Source organism: Cibotium barometz, chromosome 5 (assembly GCF_041138505.1).
Source record: "Cibotium barometz isolate CiBa-2024 chromosome 5, ASM4113850v1, whole genome shotgun sequence".
Classification (NCBI taxonomy): Eukaryota; Viridiplantae; Streptophyta; class Polypodiopsida; order Cyatheales; family Cibotiaceae; genus Cibotium; species Cibotium barometz.
Window position 1 is genome coordinate 60,283,806 of NC_141050.1, and position 24,246 is coordinate 60,308,051.

At 44.8% G+C, this 24,246-nt stretch overlaps 1 protein-coding gene across 2 annotated transcripts in view; it reads left to right on the forward strand.

The window, feature by feature from the left end:
- Positions 1 to 24,246, forward strand: part of APM1 (aminopeptidase M1) — an 80,778-nt gene that overhangs the window by 39,350 nt on the left and 17,182 nt on the right. For both annotated transcript variants that reach the window (XM_086798692.1, XM_086798691.1), the window contains 6 exons: positions 5,834 to 5,979; positions 6,078 to 6,180; positions 6,441 to 6,627; positions 6,706 to 6,799; positions 16,293 to 16,446; positions 16,531 to 16,635. In XM_086798692.1, coding sequence (XP_086654818.1) covers positions 5,834 to 5,979; positions 6,078 to 6,180; positions 6,441 to 6,627; positions 6,706 to 6,799; positions 16,293 to 16,446; positions 16,531 to 16,635 — 789 coding nt within the window. The remainder of the gene's footprint in view (positions 1 to 5,833; positions 5,980 to 6,077; positions 6,181 to 6,440; positions 6,628 to 6,705; positions 6,800 to 16,292; positions 16,447 to 16,530; positions 16,636 to 24,246) is intronic.

Genomic DNA, 24,246 nt, shown 5'->3' on the forward strand with positions numbered 1-24,246 from the left:
AGCATAGCAGAACTAAGGCAACACAACTACAGTTGTCGTGAAGATGCTTAAGTTCAGCAGGCACTATAGAATTTAGGAAGAATCTCTAATACCATTTGATGAAAATGGGAGAGGAGAGGAGGAGATTGCAGCAGAAAGCACGAGCTTAAGGAGGTTCAAAAATTAAACAAATCATAATGAGTAATTAAACATAATTAATGGGATTAGTTGAAGTGATAATGATAATTACACACGCTTCATGCTTTGCATTAGATGTGCCAATTTATAGGCAAGAGATACAAGCTCTATACATCATCAATGAGGTCATTAGATTCCATATTCTCCTCCTTGATAGTAGGAAAAACGATGGAGGGAATGTAGGAGAGAAAGAGGCGCCTCCTCTTATTATGAATAAAGAGTAAATGTCTCCTATTTGTATTGAGACCTTAGAAAAATAACCCATATGTTTGGGTCATTATTTCTAACATTCCACTCCTCTGGAACCAGGTTTAAAGGTGTCACTTGAGCATGCTGGAGAGCCATTCGAAGTTGCCACCTATCAAGAAGCTGTGGGATGCCTCATTTACTTATTCTCTACTTGTTTGGATATTCAGTATGCTGTTTCTCCCAGTTGAGCAGGTTCATGCATTGTCCAAAGGCAAGCATGTAAACATGTTTTTAGATATCTTAAAGGCACATCAAACTTTGCCTTATTCTATGGCACGTCTTCTACATTATGCTTGCAGGCATACACAGACAGTGACCGGGCAGGATGCTACGACACAAGGGTGTCAACGAGTGGTAACTGTTTTCTTCTTGGTGACTCATGCATTTCATGGCTCAGTAAGAAGCAGCCTATAGTAGCCTACAGTAGCCACTTCTAGCTGTGAAGCTGAATACAGGGCAACATTTACAGCTACTGTGGAATGTGTTTGGCTACAACGCCTATTAGCCGATCTTGGTGTTGGACAACAGTCTCCTACCACCGTTTATACTGACAGTAAGAGTGCTTTGGCAGTTGCACGAAACCCAATTTTTCATGCCCGCACAAAGCATATTGAGGTTTACTATCATTATGTTAGGGAAAGGCTCCATGCAGGAGAGATTGACTTGGCTTATGTGCCTACACATGCCCATGTAGGCAGATGGATTTATGAAGTCTCTTTCGAGGGAAAAGAATGAAGCTTTCTGCAAAGCTTTGAGCTTACAGCCGCTACCAGGGTAGTTTGCTACACCATGTTTCTGTTCACATTGTTCACTTCATGGGGGGTTTGTTGACCAGCTGGTCCTCCGGGAAGTTCTAGTGTGAATAGACCTACTCACGAGCATTTTTTTCCTATGATTGGACATAGGTTTTTTCCTCGTGTGAGCACACGTATGTGTGTTGGGCACTTAGTCCTAGGTTATATTGTACTTGTACATGCAGATCTTATTATTATCAAGTACACACTTTCCAACCTCTCTCTCTCTCTCTCTCTCTCTCTCTCTCGTGTTTCTATCTTGGTGTGTGTGCATTAGGGTTGTGTTGCAGGTATCCTCCCTGACCCAACAGAAGCTTCCGGAAGTCTCTAACATGCATAGTGGATGGTTAGATTGTGCTCCGGAACGGAAGTTTATTTTCTTGCTATGGCGAGGCAGGACAAAGAGAGAGAGCGATAAACTTGGGAACAAAGTGCACCAGGCAATTCTTGGAGGACGGCAGACATGAGTGTACAGGAGATGTTTCAGTAGATGATGCCCTAGGACCAGTGTCAGATCGAGATGCCAAGTTCACTAGGCATCTACTAAATTGATAATTTTGGTACTAAATTGATTTTTTCCACTACATTTCACCCACAAACTAATGGCCAGACAGAAATCTACTTCCAGTTGGTCTTTGATGTTCTGAAGTGTTATGTCCATGATGAGTAAGGCAAGTGGGAATCATATTTGCCTTTTGTTCAAGCTGTTTGGAATGATTCCTTTTCTTCAGTTATTGGGAGGACTCCAGATGAATCAGCGTTTGGAAGACCATTCTAGTCGCTATTGACCAGAACCTTGTCTTTAGTACGTGAAGCGAACAGAATGACGGAGTCTTGCCAAGAGATTTTGGAGTCAGTGAAAGCCCAGGTTGGCTAATGCGCAAGAGGCCTAGACTCCATAGGCCAACAGAGACCAAAGGGATGTGAAGTTCTTGGAAGGAGATTGGGTTTATCTTCGGATCATGAAGCAAAGACTGAAACAGGTGGGCAAGCGATGCCTAAAGTCATCATTCAAGAGCTTCAGATCTTTTTCCATCTAGAGAAAGATTAACGAGGTTTCGATGAAGTTGAAGCTACCTCCGAGTTGGACTATTCACGATGTGTTACATGTTAGTTGGCTAAAACCATATGCAAGTCCAATCCCTTCCGAAGTGAAAAACGAAGCGGAACCAGTATAGTTAATGAGGCTGAAGTGATGGTTCCGGAAAAGATCCTTTTGCACCGCTTTAAGGATGGCTCAAGCCGAAGACAAAGATCTCACGAAGTTTCAAGACTGAGGGACCCACGAAGCGGTATGGCTTGACAAAGAATTCTTTGAAGACTATCTGGCTTTATTGACGGGGACTATTTGGAGGCTATGTAGCTTCCGTTAAGTTAAGCAGAAGGGAATGTCACGTGCATCCCGCACTTGGATGCCACGTAGACATATCTGAACAAGAAGGTGCAGGACCTGGAGTGGAAATTGGTCCCATGTGAGCCCAGTCCGGGATGAGTCAGCCAGGGTTCCACTCTATGCATCCGAGGTCAGGTGTGCATTGTCATGCACATGAAGTAGTGCCAGTCTGTACTGTGAGTCTCTCTCTGGAGTGAAGTCAGATGATCTGTGTATTTGGTTTGCAATTGGATGCCAAACGTCTGTAGATGCATGTAGGTTTGCATGTAGAGAAGGGGCCAGCTCATAGGGCTACCCGAGAGCAGAGCCTAAGGCTCTTGCTGTGGGCATGGGGCAGCTTATAGCCACCCCAAGGGGCCAGGAGGGCCCCATGCTGTGCCCACCAGCCCTATCATGGGCTGGGCAGGCTGTCGGCAGCCCTAGGGGCCCTGGCCAGACAGCTAACAGGGCCGAGGGCCCTGCCCAGCCAGTCGGCTGTGTGTGGGGAATCCCCACACCTATTGCGTTTGGCTGCCCAGCAGCCTGGACACCGAGCCAGGGCATGCACAGGCTGGACAGCCAAATTACAATGTGAAATGCTGACTTTAAACAGCATTTAATGCTAGTTTGTGATGGTCGTGAGATAAATCAGCAATCGACCCCAGTAGAACTGGCCGACCAGCATCCTGAAGGGGTATAAATATCCAAGCCAAGAAATCGTTAGATTCATCTTAGTATTCACGAAGGGTTGTCGCTTTCCAAGGGCTAGGACAGCCAAGATGAGTGCTCCAACCAAGGTGAACATTGCAGGTCAAGATTCAGTCTTTATTTTCATATTTACATCATTCTAATAAAGTAAATACACCATTCGTGGTGGGGGCCCTCCATGAGGGTATTTGGGACCCAATACTATTATATGCTGATGATATCATTCTTGTGTCGGATACTCGGACAGGGCTACAAAGGCATCTACAGGCCCTGGATACTTTCTGTGCGGAGCGAGGACTCACAGTGAACCTTGGGAAAAGCAAGGTTATGGTCTTTCATACATCAGCAGCAGTCAGATGCCAGACTATCCTTACACTAGCTCGGGGACAGGTAGAGGTGGTGGGCTCATATGTATACCTTGGGGTCACATTTACCAGCTCATCAGGGAGATTCTCTATGGCACAGGCAGCCAGAGACAGAGTGACACGAGGGTACGCAGCACTAGCAATTTTGGAACGCCAGTGTCACCAGGCACACTCCCAGGAGTCCCGTACTAAGGGGTGGCTATTTGATACACTAGTTACTCTAGCATTGATGTATGTAGTAGCAGTATGGGCACTAGGTTTGGCTACATCCTCATGGACACAGATAGAGCGCCCTCAGATTTTGATGCTCTCACGGATGATCCGCAGCAAACCTTCAGTACCACATGATATCCTTCGAGCGGAGTTTGCTGTACCACCTATGTTAGTAGAGGCCATGTTCCAGACCTTATCTTTTATACACAGGATGCGGGAGCTCCCACTAAATCGGGTATCTCGGGCTGCTTTTGAGGCATCCAGACAGCTTGCTGAGGAGGGACATACCTGGTCATGGTACTCCGAGGTGGTACAGTGGATATCATCACACAGGATTGATATTGACAGATTACCACCCTTACAGTATGACCTAGCTGCACCACACAGACGCCTCTCTCAGACAGAGAGGAACAGAGTCATGAGACATGACATTTGGCAGGGCCACATACAGGAGACTTGGCTATCTCCCAGCAGTCAGCCACTCCCGACAAAGATGCTCTACTACAGAGAGCACTTCTTGAGCACCTCCACAGACGGCTTCATCCAGCGACCATGATACTTGGAGGTCCACTTATCACATGGAGCGAGAGTAGCCATTGGGCGACTAAGGGTTTCATCACACCAACTAGAGATCGAGACTGGGAGAGCAGCACGCATCCCTCGAGGAGAGCGCATTTGCAGATTATGCTAGACGGGGGTAGAGACAGAGGAGCATTTTGTTTGCCAGTGTGGTGCTTTGCAGGAGATCAGGGCATGCTATCCTGAGGTTTTTAGAGGGACCACATCACTTAGACAGATTTGGGAGAGATCGGACCAGAGACAGCTAGGCAGACTACTACTAGCACTACAGAGACGCAGGGAGATCTTACTTCAGACACCCGCACATCATAGCGGAGGAAGATAGTCCCAGTTGACTGACTTCTTCCAGAGATTGGCATGAGTAGTCCAGCCACACACATTGGGAGTGACATCTCAGCGAGCGGAGGAGATTCGAGCTAGGCGACGATCCAGACTAGCCGGCTACCAGACACCACGGCTACACCACAGAGAGATCGCGGCCATCTGGTCTCGACACCCAGGAGCAATTGGCACATTTTCGCTCTGATCCAGGACGCATGTTCCAGACATTTACGGCATCCTCAGATCGGATGTATGACATATTGTACCCAGACTAAGGGACTGGATGGAGTTAGGAGTAGAAAACATATCATACTTGTATCACCCCTTCAGCATATAGAGATGCATTAGTAGCCCTAGTACTCCATCCACACCCTCTTGTTTGTACACCACCATTGAGTCCCCTATGGTTGTGTTGTCATACTTGTACATTTTATTCTCACTCCACATTTTCCTCTTGATGACTGGAGGAACATCATTGTACTACTTGTTTGTCTCATAGGCCAATTTTGGCCTTATGCAGACGTTAATATATCTTTCTTTCTTTCTTTCTCTCTCTCTCTTTATTTTCTACACATCTACTTCAATATTGTGCGTTATATTCGCCATGAAAGATTGCTGAATTCTGAGCATTGAATTTACTGATTGGACCACGAAGCTTTTGCATGTTACACTGACCCTCGGGGCTACCATTCGCTTGCATTTTGTTGACAGCGACCAGCCCAATGGGATTTCTACCCTGGCTTTGTTACTCTAAAACAAATGATCCATGTCATTCTCATTATCTGTTTTGCTTTCCACAAGACTAGTTGCTTTTGCTTTCCCTCTGCTTTTCCATCATGTTTTTTTGAGAAACTTAAAAGCAGCGAATACATTATAAGTAGACCAAAGTAAAACTACATGAAAGTAGTTGGGGTGAATGAGGTGTGTTACATCTGATTAAATACCTGATTTCCATATAGACTGACATGACATCTATTGAATTTCAAGACTTGATTTTAGCTTCTCAGTATCTTCGTACGCTCTGTACACATACTTGACAAGGGATGGTATGGCAGGTGCTTTGGCCAACATCAGTTGAGGTTGACAAAGAAGACGAGATATTGGTGCTTGCATTTGAGGAATGTTTGCCTTTAGGAGAGGCAATCCTTTGCATGGAATTTCAAGGAGATTTAAATGATAGCATGAAGGGTTTGTATAGAAGGTATGCATTTTTCTGACATAAATTGGTGCTGAAGAAATTCCCGAGCTGAATGGCTATGTAATGGTGCTGAAAGTATTGTAATCTTGTATGCGTTCCAGCTCTTATGTAAAGGATGGAGAGAGGAGATACATGGCAGTAACACAGTTTGAGCCTGCTGATGCTCGGCGTTGCTTTCCTTGCTGGGATGAGCCAGCTTTTAAGGTTTTTCCTTGTTACTTTGGCTTGTACTTGAGATAAATCCGTGTAGGTTTGTTACAAATTATCCCAAAAAAGGTTTTTGGTGATAAAAGTGAAGAAGTTTTTTTTTTTTGGAAGATTGAACATGGATCTTGATTTTGAATGGGCTTTTGAGGAGGCTTAAGACCACTCACTCTTGATGGGTTCTCAGTAAGCATTTACAAGAACACGTTTTTTTTTTTTTTTTTTGGGGGGGGGGGGTGGGGTGTGGTGTGGTGGGGCAGGCTACATTTAAGCTGAGTGTGGAAGTCCCCATAGACCGGGTTGTCTTGTCCAATATGCCTGTGGAAGCAGAAAGTGTTGTTGGAAGTACCAAGAGTGTGTCATTTCAAGAGTCTCCAAAAATGTCAACTTATTTGGTGGCTCTGGTTGTGGGAGAGCTGGAGTATTTAGAGAGTGAGACACCATCTGGTAAGGTCACGTTCTACAGAAGGTTCTTAGCTTTTTCTTGAAGGGTGTAGAGCATGACAAGGTTTCTGTGTTTTCCAGGGAACAAAGTGCGTGTATATTGCGAGGCTGGTAAAGCTGAACAAGGAAAATTCGCTTTGGATGTTGCTACAAAAACACTACCTTTCTATGAAGAGTAAGCCGTTGTGTTTTTTTGGTACTTATCTATTCTGAATCTGTCTCTAAAATTATTCAGTTGTAGGGAATTCTATTGTATAGATTTTTAACTAGATAAGTTTTTTTTTTTTTTGGGGTTAATACTGGTAGAATCTAGGTGATCTAGCATCCATTGTGTGCATGTGTGCAAAGTAACATTAGTTTATTTGAGCCTTAGGATAGAATAATAGACATGAAGTCTAAGGTTATTCTCTTGTGTAAGTGGCCAATTACTAAAGGGAAAAGTAAAGACTAGATGGATCTAGATAAGGGCTAGGTGGCAAGCCCTTGACATCATTGCTTAGGTCATTGGGAGGGCTCTTGGAGCCTATATAAGTTGTACCTTTCTTTGTGAATAATAAGCAAGTTTGATAGGGCTTTGTGACCTTCCTTTATGGAAACACTTGTCCCAAGCTTATCTCTTTGCTTGTCACTATGTGTGAATCTCTTGCTTCACTTCTAGCTTTGTGCTAGTTATGTTTATCTTACTCTTCTTTGATTATGTTGATTAGAATAGCATTAATCTTTGAGGTTAGGATTAAGCTTTGTGCTTGTGGAAATTAGGGTTTCACTCTCTAGTGCAATCCCTAATATTCCAATATGGTATCAGAGCCATCTTCCTTGTGAGTTCTCTCTATGTGAGGAGTGGTTTAGCTCTTTATTAAGCTCTTTGTGATGCTTGTTTTATGGAGGAGTTAACTTCGTGTTAATATCCTTATTATCATCTTTTTGTGAGGAGTTGTGTTTGCATGGGAGTTAGTTATATGTTACTTAACACTAATAATTTCCATTGTAAAGTTGTTTAGTTGGAGCTAGCTGTGTGTTAGTGTCCTCATGATTTCCCACATTACCTTCTTTGTGAAGAGTATTATGTGTGGAGCTAATTGTGTGTTGGCGTCCATATTACCATGAGTATATGTGAGGATGTACCTCTAATCTCTTCTCATTAAGTAATACTATTAAGAGAGTATTCTATGTTGCTCAACTCTCTACTCCTATGTGGATTGCATCATTAAGAGGAATAATCTTCTTTTGATCTTCTCTATTCTATTCTTTCTACTTATCATACCTAAGTGTAGTGTCTCTTTAACCATGGGGAGGTCAAGGGAGACTTTGCCACAATAGATTATGAGTATGTCAACAAGAGGGAGAATAGTGTGAGAGAAGTTGAGAAAAAGAGGGAGTATTCCTTTCCTTATTATATGCTACTTCTCTTCCTTCTAGAATTCTCTCCTTGTGAATTCTTGTCTAGTTAATCTATATACTACAAAAGCTCATCTTAGTTGGGAGATGGGTGATATATGGGCTTATCTTGTGATTATCTGTGTGTAGTGTTTTCTTGTCAATCCTTTGATTGACACTCTAGAGAATTGAGAAATGTTTCTATAATATAGAAAGAGATATGTGAAGCCATAGGCTCAATCTAGTGAGAAGAAGAAGAAGATTGTATTATCGTCCACTGGGGGCCAAATATGACCCATGGGACCAACAAACTAGTATAAGACAAAATAAAAACTCACCTTCTGTTACTATGAAGGGTAAAACTAGCAAGCCAGCGTGTGGCATAATGTGACTCAAGCTCCTCTCTATGTTTGAAGAGTCGAGTGATGAATGCCCCTAAAACAGTGGGTGTGGCTGAATGAGAGAGTAAAGGAGGGAGAAATTTGTTTGAGTGACTATGTGTGCGGCATTCAACAATGAGAGAGAGGGGGAGAGTTTCTCATTATTAAGAGAGAAAGAAGAAAGAAGAAAGAAAGTTGTATTAACGTCTTCAAACGGCCAAAATGACCTATGAGACCAAAAGGTTACATCATATCCATGAGGTACATCATCCTGGGTACAAAATAGTAATAAAGAAAGATAACAAAAATCTAGAACTTTAAAATCTGATCTAGGTACATGAGCAGAGAGCTCTCATATCACCCTAATACATCCCTCATGGGCCGCTATGACATGGTGCTCAAGGTGGTAAAACTGAGGTGGCGCGAGAAGGTCCTGCGATGATGGGAGATGATGGCCCGGATCTTCCTCTGGTGGCGTGGCCGTGGGCGAGGGCCATGGGGTCTAGGGCATCGAGCTCTGCATAACTCAGCTCTGTCGAGTGTCACACCTCTCGGCCGAGCTCCTACACTAGCCTGTGGTCTAGGTATGATGGGTGGATCCTAGAGCTCCGTAGACACAGGGAGTCCTTAGTGAGATCTAGATCACTAAGGACTTCCTGTGTCTACGGAGCTCTAGAAGAGAAAGTCCCAGGCATCTCTGATCTGGGAAGTCCATGATCCTGGAAAGTCGTCCGAACCCAGTTCGGAAGAGGCAGTGGAACCTCCCCCAAATCTCATAGTATACAGGGCATCGGCATATGTAATGGTCCTTTGGCTCGGGCTCTTTGTGACAGAGTTGGCATATCCTGTCCTCTAGTGCGGCCGTCGTAGGCCCATATCTGGCAGTCTCCACTCTCAGCTGGTGGGACGAGCTGCGGATCTGGCTGATTGCACATCTCACCCCAAAGGATAGGTGTATGTCCATGTAGCGTGGACGGATGATGAACCCATCCTCTGTCAGGCATAGGAGGTGATCTCTGTGGAAGGCCATCTTCATCCTAGGTGAACTCCGTGTCCTCTGAGTATCTAGACTGACAATGTCCTTCCTGATAACCCTGTTCTGCTCTGTGCGGCTGAGAGAGAGAGAGAGAGAGAGAGAGAGAGAGAGAGAGAGAGCTATATTAACGTCTACTAGAGGCCGAACTCGACCTATGAGACAAATCAATGTACAAAAAAGGACAAAATGAACATGAAATAAAGTTTGAAAGTACTGAGCTAGTGGGGGGGTGTGATGGATGGAGCACTACTGCTAGAGGCTCAGTATGCAACCTATATGCGTAGGGTATACAAGAATGCAATGCAGATCTGTCTAGCTCCAACCAGTACCATAATGGGGGTGTAATATGTGATACATAGGCGATGGCGAGGCAAAAATTCAGATCTACTACTCGAGTGAGACAGCTTCTCTTAGAAAATGAAATGATATATTAACGTCACTAAGAGGCCATGATGGCCTATGAGACCAAAACTGAGAGTACATCTGAAGTTGGTGTCTCATCAAAGAGAACAACCAAATGAAATTGAAAAGTACAATAAACTATCTTACAGTTATAAGAACTGTAAGTAAGACTCCTAGATGATACTAAGTAGAAAATATTGGAAAATGTATATCAAGTAGATCCATGTATGTTGATCAGTTGAAGTGATGCCCTCTCCTCAGATCAAATATCTCCGCCATGGGGCTGTCTAGAATGGAGAGGTCGTAGAAGCAAGGTAGATGCCCCTGATGCCAAGCAATAATGGCTCTGATCTGCCGATGGTGAGGATGCTGTGGTCGGGATCCTGGTGGGCGTGGCTAAGGAGCACGACATAAGACGACTGCTCTATCAATGGTGACTCCCTAGGAGTGTGGATGGTGTCCTGATGGCCCGATGGACGAGGTATAAGGAGGTGTGTGGGGTGTTGGTGTTGGTGTTGGTGCTGGTGCTGGTGCTGGTGCTGGTGCTGGTGCTGGTGCTGGTGCTGAAGAAATCTGTAAGGATCCTTTGTCTAGGTACATCATGGCTCGGTCTCCTTTCTACTAAGAGGGTCTCTCTATGTCTCCTGAGCTCAAGTAGGAATAATCCCAGGCATCTATGATCCTCAAACTCCATGACTTTGCGTAACGGCCCAAAACCCTCTCGGAAGGGGGAGTGACATCTCCCATGGATCTCATAATAGACTGTACATCGGCAAATGTAGTGCTCCTTTGACTCTGCCTCCTGGTAGCATAGCTGACAAATGTAGTCATCCGAGATTTGATGCACATATCGCCTTGTCTCAATCCGTAGCTGGTGTGATAAGGTCCGGATCTGTCCAATGGCACAATGTATCCCATGTGATAGGTGTACATCCATGTACGCGGGGCAGTTGATAAAACTATTTGGTGAGAGGTGCAGAAAATGGCTCTTGTAATGAGCGCCTAAGGGCTCAAGGGGACTAGTCCATGTCCTCTATGTGTCCACTCTGATGATATCCATCCTAATCACGCGGTTTTGCTCTAAGCGGGTGAGATCCAAAAGTGGACAATCCAAGCTGTACTGAAAGGGTGGGAGTGCCTCTATCCGCAAACCATGTAGATCAAACCATGATCTCATCTGAGCATATACCAGCAATGAGTATTTCCATCCTCTGCCAACTGTATGGATGAGGTCAATGCCAATCAGGAGTACCTCTGCTAAGGGAGCTCCCATCGCCGCTGTAAAAAGGTAACTGCCTGGAATAGGGCCTCGGTCACTACTGGTGCGGCACCCAACTCAGCCCGAACAATCTCATGTGGTACCGATGATTTGCTCCGAATCATGCGGGCAATCATCATAATCAGTGGTCTCTCCATATGCCTCCATCCCTCATCCGTCCCTCTCTGAGATCTGTGATGTATGTTGGGCCCCCAAATTGGAGCTCCGTACAGGAGGGTCGGTGTGACAAGTGTATTAAATAGCCACAATTTGGTGCGTGGCTCATGAAACTGTATGTGTGCACACTGCCTCTCAAGTGCCCCCAAGGCTGCATGCTCTCGAGCTAATCTAGCTGATGCTGCCTCCTTCAGGGAGAAACGCGGTCTTGTGAAAGTAGCTCCCAAATAGACAAATGACCTAACGTACTCAACCGGCTCCCCTCAGAAAGAGAACTTATGCGCTGATCTTGTCACCCATGCGTGTGTGGTGTTAAACATCATAACCTTGGTTTTCCCAAGGTTCACTGTCAGATCTCTATCCACACAGAATGCCTGTAATGCATCCAAATGTCTGGAATCCCTCCGAATAGTCTGAGATTAGAACAATATCATCTGCATATAACAAGATGGTATCAACACCCCTGCCAGGCATGCCCTTGGGCCTCCCAATCTGTCTACATAATCGGAGACCACATCCATGTACAATCCAAAGAGGGTGGGTGATAGCGGGCATCCCTGCTTCACCCCTATCGTGGGATGCTTCACCCCTATCATGCTGGTCACCATATCGGATAGTCCGCCTAGAGCTTCGACTCTGCCTGTCACAGACTCATACAAAGCATATATCCCCCACTGCATATCCTCAGGTACCTCAATGTCATGCAATCTGTGCATAAGCTTGGCATGTGGTACGGTATCAAAGGCTTTGCGTAAGTCCACAAAGCACCAGTATATCCTTCTCTTATGTGCCCTGCCCTCTTCAATAAGTGCCCGAAGTGTTAGTTTTTGATCCAAGGTAGTAAATCCTCTCTTGAAGCCGGCATGTCCCTGTGCTCGATGACCATGCCTCTGCCTAGCGGCTCAGCTCTGACTCCAATATAGAGCCATATAGTTTGACCAAGTAATGACCAATCATGATCGTCCTGTAGTTGCCTGGTACTATGGGGTCCCCACTCTTAAAGAGTGGTACAATGGTACGCTCTGTCTAGCTTGCCGGGAAACCCTCACAAATGGCACGATTAAACACATGTACAATCAGCGGAGCCAAAGTATCGCACGCATATGAGAAGTGCTCTCCAACTAGCCCATCATGATCTTGTGCCTTTGCATTTTGTAACCTGTCTATCGCATCTAGCACCATCCGCATAGTAAGAAAGGTGCCCCTCCTAGTGGAGGGGGGGTGGGGGGCTGTCTTGGTGCATCATATAGCTCTCTAGCATAAGCATGCCATGCCTCAGGTGCAATAATTGGAGTACTAGGCTGTCTCTCGTGAAACATCTTCGATGCCCTCTTGCTGTCCTTCCCGAGGAAGAGTTGGTAGATCTCCTCCTCTAACTTAGCCAGGTAGGCTCGTTTCTTCCTCCGCACAAGGCGTCAAAAGATCATCCTGTGTGTGAGTCCCAATGGCAATCTCACGTTGTAACTGTGCCCGTGTCTCATGACACTCATCATCATACCAACTGCTCTGTGGGGCAGTGTTGCGGGGAGGGGTGGAAGGGATCCTAGTGCATGGGAACCCATATGAGGCGGATGCATGTAGTACACTTGCCAATCCTCTCTTAATCTCGTCCAGAGGGCTATGCGGGTCTAAAGCAAACAAGCCATCAGATATTGCATCTCGGTAAACCCCAGCTATCTCACGTGTAAATTGATATCTCGGGTACCTAGGTAGATGAGTGGTTGGCCAATCTCTCAGGGATCTACCTACTAGTGTGAAACTCAAGTATGCATGATCGACTACTATGCCAATGGGCCGACTGGAAATCGTGAAATCCCGCACATCAGGTATCAATGAAGGAGATCCCATCAAGTAGTCCACTATGCTCGCTCTCCCTATAGAGTTCTAGCATGTGAGAGCATCTGATCCCTGCCATCTCGATAGGCCATTGTATATGACCAACCCATGTGCACTCTCGAGTGTGAGAAAATGCCTGCAATAATCTGTAATCTCCCCCTCATCCTGTGCTGATCTTTGCAACCCGAAATCCTCTGTCGTTATCTCCCGGTACATAGCCTCATGAGTATCATACAACTCTGTCTGCTCTGTGCGTGTACGTGCATTAAAGTCTCCCAATAGTAATATGTCTCCCATGCTGGCAAACCTCATGATATCATCATATAGTGGCGTATAGGGCGACTCTCCTGATGGTGCAAACCTGGAGTTGGCTGGGGGAAAGTAGCATACCGTCACATATAGCTTGTGGAGTCCCTCTTTGCATACTCGGATCCACATGTACCTCGCATCTGCATCTCTATGTACCACATGTATTTGGTCACGAAGCTACTCCGTGAAGAGTATTGCCACTTCTTTGGATCCTGTGGTACCTCCCACTGTGCGTGGTTGAGGGCAGAACAAGGACTCCCACCTATAACCCCGCACGTCATGGAGCCTCTTGTTTGTGCACTGATGGGTCTCCATATACATAGCAATATCACTGTGTCTGAAAGTATCCTGCATCTGTTCTAAGGGCTCCATTGCAATTCCACACCGTGAATCTCAAGGTCACATAGGCCGCGCACCGTCAGGCGGGCCTTCTCTCCGTAATGATGACTCGGCCATCTTTGTATACCGTCCATTTTTCCTCTTTCCTTGCCTCAAGCACATGCAGCATGTGTTCCTTCCGGTGTGCTATCTATGCCGGTGTAAGATCCTCATTCAAATAAATCTTTTCCCCCTTCAGGGCCATCCTTTTGGAGAGGAGGGCCTTCTTCTTCTCCAAGTCACCAAACCTGATGATCAATATCTTCGCCCTGGTTTCATCTCTGGCTACTTGCCATGCTCCAGCAATGGGTACATCAATGGCTCCAATTTTGTTACAAGAGCTTTTGCATCCTCTTGGGGATTCCCCTTATCTTCCCAACCATCTACGCGTACATGTAAGGCACGTGCCCGTCTCTTGGCTTTCTCTTCCTATTTAGCATTCATCACCTCTACTTTATTGACTGGTGTATCCTTCTGCTTCTTTACTACTTCAATCCATGGGCTTACTTCCTCAATTTTTTTCTTTGTGGCGCTGTTCGATAGATGAATCGCTAGCTACTCCTAGTTCAAAGTTATTGTTTGCTCCCAAAAGTTTTGTTGCACTAAGCATGAACAGGGAGGTTATTTCCGTCCCATCTAGTCTTGCAAACCTTGTTCCAAGCTTGTGTGGAAGAATGTCCATGGTTGCCAAGACGTGAATCCAATCCTTAGAGTCATCAGGCTGTGGAAGAAGCTCAAGTCCTAGTTCTCATCTTCACTATCCAACAACTTGTTGCAACATTTGCATATGTCGACCGAAGTGGTTCGGATAGTTATGTCAGACTCATTGGCAAGAATGCCTTGACCCATGAGGTGAGTCCTCTTTGTCTCAAGTTTATTTTGAAGGACTGGTTGCCTTTGCGTATGTAATGTGATTGGTTTCCCAATCATGAACCAGCCTTGCTTCTCTCAATCTTTGCGTCTCTAAGGACGCCTAGGGGTTTGGCTATGTTCCCATCAGCAAGAGTGACCATGAGGCTTGTGCCTATCTATGAGTGGTGGGCTTTCCCAAGCCTCCTAGCAATCCTTGGTGATTATGCTAACACTAGCACCACCAACCAAGATCTCGGAGACCATCGTTCTTTTGTACACGACAAGTAACATGACGTTCATTTCGTCGCCTATAAAGTACTGTCCCAGCTTGCTTTTGGTTGTCCTTTGGTTTTGGTTATGAGGGAGGGTGTTGAATGTGGCACGGCTGATCCACCTCCTCTTTAGGTTTAGGTTCATCAATGTGGGCTCTTAGGCTCCCATTCATCCAGTCGGATAAGTCCATCCAAAGTTGAGAATTTTCTTGCAAAAGAGAACTTATCGGAACTCGGACTTCGGAGGACAAGAAGACTGAGGCCTGCTATGTCCCCCGGCCAATATTCGCACTCGCTTGGTTTGTAGGCACTCCGAGAGGTGGGCTTGGACTTGTTAATGTGTAAGGGCTTGGACTTGTCAATGTGTAAGGGATGTGCACTTGTTTTTCCCTAGGTAGTAGGAGGGTGTCTTTGAAGGGGACGAAATGAAGTCGCCGCCAATTACATCAGAGAAAATGTTACAGTGACTATGATGACCCATGGAAGGCCAACTTTCACCTCCCACTGAGTCCTCCTTCATTGCATCTAGCAATGTGGGATCTAGTAGGATTGGTTCCCAAGGCACTGGCTCAGGAATTGGCTCTTGTTGTGGCCTCTTGAGAATGGTAATGGGTTTGGTCAAGGCCTTTGGCACACTCTGAGGTTCCCTCACTGGTTCTATGATTTTCTTTGGTACAAGGTCTCGGATACGCTCGGATGGGGTTAGAGGTTCGTACTCAACCACTTGATTAAGGATGGGCTCTAATTCGTTCTGCACCTTCCTCACAAGCTCTTGGGCTCGTTTCATTCTCTTTCTTCAATATAGGGTTGGGGTACTCCTTGAGTTTCTTTGGAACATTTTCGTAGTCAATCGGCTTCTTTTCGTTGGGAAGAGTGTGTTTGAGTAGGAGATCACTCGCTATCTGCAAGGGAGGCCCATGAAGCTTGTATCTTGAGGAATCCTTGGTAATACAGTCATATTACAAGGGGGGTTGGTCCTTTCCGGCCCTATTACGAGTGTCATTAAAATTTCAGCATGATGATGTGAACATGGAGAGGGAGATGGCGGATCAATCCCCAAAAGGCAGTACGCCCAGAGCTTTGCAGGACGCTTCGAACTTTTTACAAGGAAGTGCCTTCGTGAACAAATCTGCCAGGTTATCATGTATAGGCACATATACCAACTACAGAGAGTCTTTCCCTAACTTCCACATTCACATCCACATCCACAAACACAATGCTGAGAGGCCTATGATGGGGCATCTTGGGGGTGGGGTGTTGATATGAGGAATTCATTAGCTATGTCTTGTTAACTAGACAGTTTAGGCTCAGAGGGTGTTTAATTCTGCAAAATGTTTGTTTACGTGGAACTTGGTCCCTCTTAAGTTGTCCTGTTTATTTTGTTTATGTAGGTATTTTGGGACTTCGTATCCTCTACCAAAAATGGACATGGTTGCCATTCCAGACTTTGCGGCTGGGGCCATGGAGAATTATGGTCTTGTAACTTACCGTGAATCTGCGTTGCTCTATGATGAGAAAAATTCTGCAGCTGCAAACAAACAAAGGGTAAGACTGTCAAAAGCTTTCTTTTTAGCAATTGTGGATTGTAGAATATACTCATTGACTGTTTTTGTGTGTGGACCTGTGAAGGTTGCCATTGTTGTTGCTCATGAATTAGCACATCAGTGGTTTGGGAACCTTGTTACAATGGAATGGTGGACTCATCTTTGGCTCAATGAGGGATTTGCTACTTGGGTATGCTTACTCATTCTTCTTGCTTGGAAATTTAATATTCTTTCACTTTAATCAAATGCTTTTGTGTATCTATGGCCTTTTCTACCCTAGCAATCAACTTGTAGCAATGGGGAAGACTTCTTGTGATAAATAGAGCCCCATCTCTTGGCCTTTATATCCTTAAATGAAGGCACAGCTTTTAAGCCCATTTTTGAATTTGTTGCATGAACTTCTTTTGGTTCCATGATCATGTTATCTCATGGAACTATTGTAACACTTTTTGGTCTCATAGACCCTTTGGGTCTTTTGTAGACGTCTAATATAACTTTCTTTCTTTCTTCTTTCTTGTTAATTTCCCACCACTCACTTGGACTGCTTGCCCTCTTGTAGACTCTTGGGAATTGAATACCTTCAGAGTGGGATTTTACCACATTTGCAGTCTGTCTACGACATGGTGCAAAGTCTGCAAGGCGGATAGAGTGTACTTGATTTTATCATCATGTGAAGGCTTGCGCAACACCCAAAAGCTTCAGCTGAAACTGCTGCTAACCGGCAGGAATAAGGAATCATTAGTTTAGGTTACCCCTTCTCCCTCCTTGTTACCATTTGGGCCAAATCCCAAAGAACCCCTATGTTTAGTTAGCTAATAGGTGGTAGCTGGTTATCCAGAGGGCTTGTTGGACCGTTTTGGAGTCAACGCTGAGATCAAGATTTGTAAGTACAAGCAATATGAGAATGGGAGATGGTCCAGTACAAGGACTTTCATTACACCCTAGATAGCATGAGTGAATGTTTAATGAAAGGCATGTATTGTAGTAGACCTTGTCGCCCGGCATACTAGGGTACTTGTATAAACATGTAACATGTTTATACAAGTAGTCATCCCACGGTGGGTGCACCTTTTGGTGATGAGTAAGGCATGATTACTGCGCAATTGTCGCTAATTTGGCACCATTAACGTAAGTCACTTGAATGCATTGCTAATCCCAGTAAAAGTGCCAAAAGTAATAGTGGATGGAGAGGGTTGTGTTGCGTGGGTGCTGGATGGCACTTGACATGTCATTGAACACCTGTCAGCTGGATACTGGCAGGGAGTTTGGCAGCCCACCACTAAACAATTCACTATCTTGGTGAATGCAACTGAGAAGATGTTGTCGTGGAGAAGAAAGGAGGGGCCACCTCAAGCCAGGCCGTTGCAGGAGGACGAAGAGGCCAACACAGGCCCGAGTATTGAAATAAATGGTATGCTTATAAAGTGTAAAAAACATTCGAAATATCAAGCATTATCCATCCATTATGGAGCCGTTTAAGCCTAATGATGTAAAACCAAAACCTAGAGTGAATCTGGATGTTGAAATTGAGCAACATAAGAAGTCAAAAGGAACAAGGTGCCTAACTCAAGTGGGGTTAGGAGAATTCTGATCACCATAAAGTGAGTCCAAATTGTAGGAGAGGTGCCGAGAATCATCCGATGAAGATTAGGGATGCTTAATCCACAATTAGGTGGTAAATATCTTGAGCTAAACACATGTACTCATGCCTATTTAAAGGCCTCTAATCAATGGAGATCTAAGCGTGTGCATTATCATCATCTTGTCCTCATTATGTTAATCTTTTGAATCATTAGTGTTAATCACTTCACATTAGTGTAGCTCACAACGTTCAGTGTGCATGTTATAAGCTATCCAAACATCATAATCAATAAGTGGTATCAGAGCTCCTTTGATCCAAGCCTCATTAGTAAATAGCTAAATCCATCATTAGTGATGTATCACATTCTTCTCTTTGCAAAAACACCCCTCTCGGCAGATCAGCTGAGATCTCCTTCTTTGAGCCATTCTACTTCCAACCAAGCATCCCCCAAATTGCTGCTGCACAACCCGTTGGGATAGAAATCATGTTTTTGCCGCCTATACTTGTAGAGGAGCAAAACCCTCTTAGGGGTCATCTATTGGGCCTATGAGAAGTACACACATCAAATCTTGGAGCAATTTATCTACTGGTTGGTGAGATGTCACCATGAGAATCAAGAATTTTCTTAGTTTTCTATTAATGGTCATTAATAGTCGATTAAGGGTGATTATGGACACTAACCCTTGCCATTGGGGGTTCAAACCTGAAATTGGAAAGTTGCTATTTCATCCATTGATTTGGGCATTCAATTGCATCCTCCAATCTACACTACATTTCTGTTAGCAGTCATCTCCTGTCTGTACAGTGAGGGCCTTTGCTGTGGTGGAGTGTTTGTTTCACTGCCCGTCAAGTTTCTGAAGGCCGGTTTCATGGTTCCATTGCCGGGATATCGTCGACTTTCTCAAGGAGGTGAGCCCGTGGTTGTCACATGAAAAGCTTCTGCATGAGGAAAGTGAATAGGAAGTACAGGAGACAGTGCAGGATTGTGTGTCTTTGCCTATATGAGGTGAAGAGCAAAAGCTAAGGATGAAGCTCAGGAGAAAAGACACCAAGGACATATGCGTAATGCATAGCAAAGTTACGATATGTCAACGTGTCAACTGGATACCTGACCCTTTGGGACCTCCGCAATGCATGCGGATCACTTTGAACACCTAACACTGTAGCATGTGGAGGCACATATCTATCCTGCCTTGCACCTGGTGTGCGTAAAACTAGTATACCAAGTTCCTCATCCAAACTCTCTAAACTTGACGACTCATAACCTGTAATGCCAATTCCTTCAACCTTCTTTTTTCTTTCAACCTTCTTTTTTCCTTTATCCACAACACTACTCCTAGTGCTCACACTCTCATGTCTCAAGCGTCCTGACCATGGACGTATAGTGCTATTCTCAGACTCTGCTGGCCCAGACATAGAAATAGAACTTGCTTGTGGCAAGTTCACATGCACATCAGCATCAACGGAATCAATGACACCACCTTCATCCTTTGCCTTGCCAAGAACAAGAAGCAGTTGAAGTATTATGTTGCAAGAGATGGGTTGAAGGTTATGGCTTTTGACACTTTGTCACCAGTGGTATCTTCACGGAGGCTTCATGGGTTCGGAAGGCAACTTCTTTCTATGTTTAGTAGTGGTAAGCATAACTTCATCAGGAACTTGTGCCTACCACTTGGGTGGAGTGCAAGCAAGTTTTGGGTGCCTGTGGATGTATCAGGTGAGGCTGAGTTGGAAGCAGAGGAACTTGATGAGGTTCTTATTCCCGAGCAGATACTGGCACACAAGGAAAGAAAGGTACAAGGTAAAGTTTCCCGTCGCTATCTTGTGAACTTCAAGAACTGTTCACCGATGGATGTGAGGAGGGTGACTTAGCAGATTCACCTAAGGTATGCAGCTTTATCTTGATGCCTTTGAGTTGGAGCCGACTCTTGCTACGGCTCATTCAGGTTCAGCAGAGCTGGGGTCTGGAGCATTGCTTGATGCTCAAGAGGGGGGTAGCACCTCCGCTCCCTTGTTACAGAGAGGCTCAGTTTTCATCTAGGAGTCGCTTGGTGACATCTTTGTATTCACCCGAAGGTACTGAGGCTGACAGTACATCTACTTATGGGACTTCTATGATATTGTGTACTAGTCACATGAGATGGTAAAGTTGGGTTTGGTTCATAGTTGGCCGCACCATGAACTATAACTGCAACTATGGATGGTTTTTGCCTTTGGAACTAAGGTATGACTGAGGAAGATTGGGACATTGATCTTTGTCATATGGTTCTGGCTATTCTTGACCACAGGATCAGTCAATTGGATATTGGGATGATGCTATTTGTGGAGTTGGTCTCCTTTGGAGTGGCATGGTTTGGTTTAGTTCAAAGTCTGCAACAATCTGAGCTAACACTTCGAGACTCTATGAAGGGCATAAGTCTTGCGAGGAGACCTAGAGTTGGTTTGGTTCATATATGGATTGAACTCTATTTGTGTATGTATTTATACTCTTTCTGAGGTATTATTGTATTCTGGTGCCATTGGATCCTGGTACCCTTGGGAATACACGGGTAATACCCTGGATGTGTCAGGATGAGATGCATGTATGTTGGTATGATACATCAAGTACTTTATTATGTTGATCATTGGGTGTGATTCCTGCGGGATAGCCATGAGACATACGTGGAAAGTACTTCGTGGATGTATAGTTTGGATGCATTGAGTGCTTTCACATGCTCATGTTGTACCTTCAGTCGTGGGTCTTGCGGGATGCCCATGGGCGTAACGCTTGCGAGCAGCCGTGAGACTGTTATTTTGGAGTAGGTAGAGCATCTTGAGGAGCATATTGTTTGCGAATGCATATATGTGTCATGCATATGTTTGTCATATGTAGAATGATGCATGGTTTTGTTTTTTGGCTAACACAAGTTACGTGTTTCCACTTGGTTTTAGACTTTTGCTACTTGTTCTCAAGGAACAAGCAAGAGTTGTTTGTCACTTTGACGTGACAGTGTGGCCTTATTGTCCAGGATGATTGTTTCATCACCCAGATGCACTGGAGGGGCATTGCTTTGGTCATATGGGGAATCTTTGCTCATATGATACCTTACTTTGTTATTGAGTGCAATCGAGGACGCTTGCTATTTTTCAAGAGGGGGGTATGTTACGACCCTGTGTTTTTCCTCTGGACAGTAAGCAGGTAGGCGTAGGGCACAGGCACGGGCACGGGCACGGACATTGTGAACGGCATCAGTTTGGATATGAAAAGGAAACCCATATGTGTGGCCAGCCCAAGTGTGAAAGGGACAAAAGAGGATTTTAAAGTTTATAAGGTTTAATTACCTTTGAAGGCTTAAAATAATATTTATTAGAAATATGTGCTTTTGCTATTTGCTTTTAGTTTTTCTTTGGAGAAAAGCAAACTGAATCGCATCTTTATAAAAGCAAAAGGGTGGCGGATTCCGAAGCATGGTGGCGTGTGGCACTTCTCTTGGTTTTGTGCGCTGGGCTGGACTGCGTTGGTCTTCTTCCCTCTCTCTTGTGAAAAGTGGCACAGAACTGAAGGAGGCGGGTTGGACTGCAGGAGGCGGGCTGGTCAGCAGAGAGCGCAAGGTTGAACTACGCTTTCTCTCTCACTTGCGAGGGGCTGAGCTGCAGCACTCACAGTCTCTCCCTCTCTCTCTTGCTTTGGAAGGCTGTGGCCGGCTGGGCTGCTGAAGTGCAGAACTGCAGGCAGCTCTGGACAGCGAACAGGGCATCTCTCACGCTTTCTTTCTCTCGTGGAAGGTGGCAGATTGCAGGTGAAACAGGGGGGGACGTTTCTGGTCAGAGACAGCCGACCACTGTATAACCTCTCTCTCTCTCATCATAGGGGCCTGGCTTGTTTTTCTCATCTGTGTGCCATGGAAGTACAAGAGACTTTGAACAGGAGAACAAGCTACAGATGCACTGGACAATGTTCATGGGAGAGATGGTGTGATTCTGCTTCGTGTTGAACTTATATGTGCTCAGGGATTTGCTTACAGGTTCTCTATTTTTCTCTCGCTTGGTGCTATGGAAAACAACCCTGGGTTTTTGGCACCGTGATTGGATGGTGTATTTGTGGGTTTCTCATGGAAACAGGACATTGGTTTTCGAGAGGAAACATGACTTTGGTATCGAGGAAACAGGCCTATGGTTTATGGGATACAGGTCTTTGGTTTATCGGATACAGGTCTTTGGTTTCATGTGGAAAGCATGTCTTTGGATTCATGTGAACAAGTTGTAGTTTTCTTGAGGTTACATGCAAGCTGTGTGACTGTAGGAAAGGACATATGGTTTGGTACAGTCCTACTGCTGTTTGGGAAAGGGTTTGAGGGATCCATGGTAGAGATGGAGAAGACCTTTTCAAGCAGGGAGGTGTTGTACAGGTGTGCCTTCTCTATGGAATGTTGTGCTGTGATATCGAGAGTTCTCTTTTGGAAGTCTTGGGTGAAACTATAAGGGATCCTCTTGGTAGAGGATTCTACAAGTTGTACTTTGTACTCGAATTTCAATAAATTAAAGAAATACCGCAAGGGCGCCATTGCGATTTGGGGCCAATCGGTGTCCGTGTACTATTTGCAAGAGCACTCTATCTCCCCCTCTTTGTTTTCTTTCCAGGTCCTCAAAGGTGTTGAAGTGTTTTGTGTGCAAGTGTTTGTTTCACCGCCTGTCAAGTTTCTGAAGGCCGGTTTCAATCAACTATGGGCCAAATAGCATCATTCCATGCTGGGATCTAGGGAAATCCATAATGAAGTCCATAGTAATGCTTTCCCATGGCTGCGAGGGAGGCAATGGTTGAAGCAAACCGGGAGGCTCTTGCCTAACAAATTTCACCTTTTGACAGGTAATACATGCGTGTACATAAGCCTCAAATGTCTTTACGCATGCTTGGCCAAAAGAAATATCTTTCTATCATGCGTGTCGTAGGTAAAATACCTCTATGACCAGCAGGTGGTGGAGTGGGACATTCCTCCATAACCGTTGGACGCATATCCTTCACCACACAGAGGCAATTATCCTTCATAAGATAACCCTCTTTGATCACATAAGAGGCATGTGAGTGACCAGCCATCAAATCAGTCCATACATGGGAAAAATCAGCATCTAAATGATACAAATCAGGCATGGCAGGCCACTGAAACTGTAGCTATATATGGGTTCCTAGACAAAGCATCTGCCACTACATTCTTCTTTCCTAGAGTACGTAGAATCTGAAAATGGAACATGGAAAGAAAACTTGCCATTCTCATTTGATGATTTGTCTTGACTACAAATTCAGCTCCAAGAAGATAATGCTTCCATATTTTTAAGGCATGGATTACAGCCAAGATCTCTTTTTCATAAATGTCCATATGGATCTCGGCAGCATGCAATTGACGGCTCTCATAAGCAATTGCATGATCCTCTTGATTTAGGATAGCTCCTATACAATTCCCACATGCATCTCATTCCACTGTGAATGGCTTTTGCAAGTCGGGAACAATCAAAACGGGTCCACAAATGATAGCATTTTTGAGTTGCAAGAAGGCATCTTGCTCATTCGAAGTTCATTGGAAAGTGGCTTTCTTCTTTGTAAGATCATGCAATGGCGAGGCAATCTTAGTGAAATGTCTTATGAATCGCCTATAGTATGAACATAACTCTAGAAAGCTACACACTTGATGTACATTTTGCAACTCTGGCCAATTCCGAATGGTTTCAATCTTAGCAAGATCCATTCTTACACCCTGTTTGTATACGATGTGCCAAGTGTATGCTTTCACAACTCTTCAAACACTGTAGCCAAACGAGTCTTATGCTCCTCCTCATTCTTGGAGAAAACCAAGATATCATCAAAGAATACACCTGTGAACTTACGATGGGGTCGAAATATCCTGTCCATCATACGGTTGAATGTTTCCGAGGCATTGGTAAGGCCAAAAGGCATCACCAAGAACTCATATAATCCAAAAGCTGTCTTGAATGCAGTTTTATGGACATCCTGGGGTACCACATGAATCTGGTGGTAATCACTCTTCAAATCTATATGGCTAAAACAAGCCAAGCCATCAAGCTTATCCAAGATGTCATCTATGCGTGGGATTGGGAACCCGTTCTTGATGGTGAGCTTGTTTAGAGCTCGATAATCCACACATGCGGAAAGATCCATCCTTCTTTTGCACAAGAAGCACAGGAGAACAAAAGGGTGAGGAGTTTGGCTGAACCAAACCCTTCTCT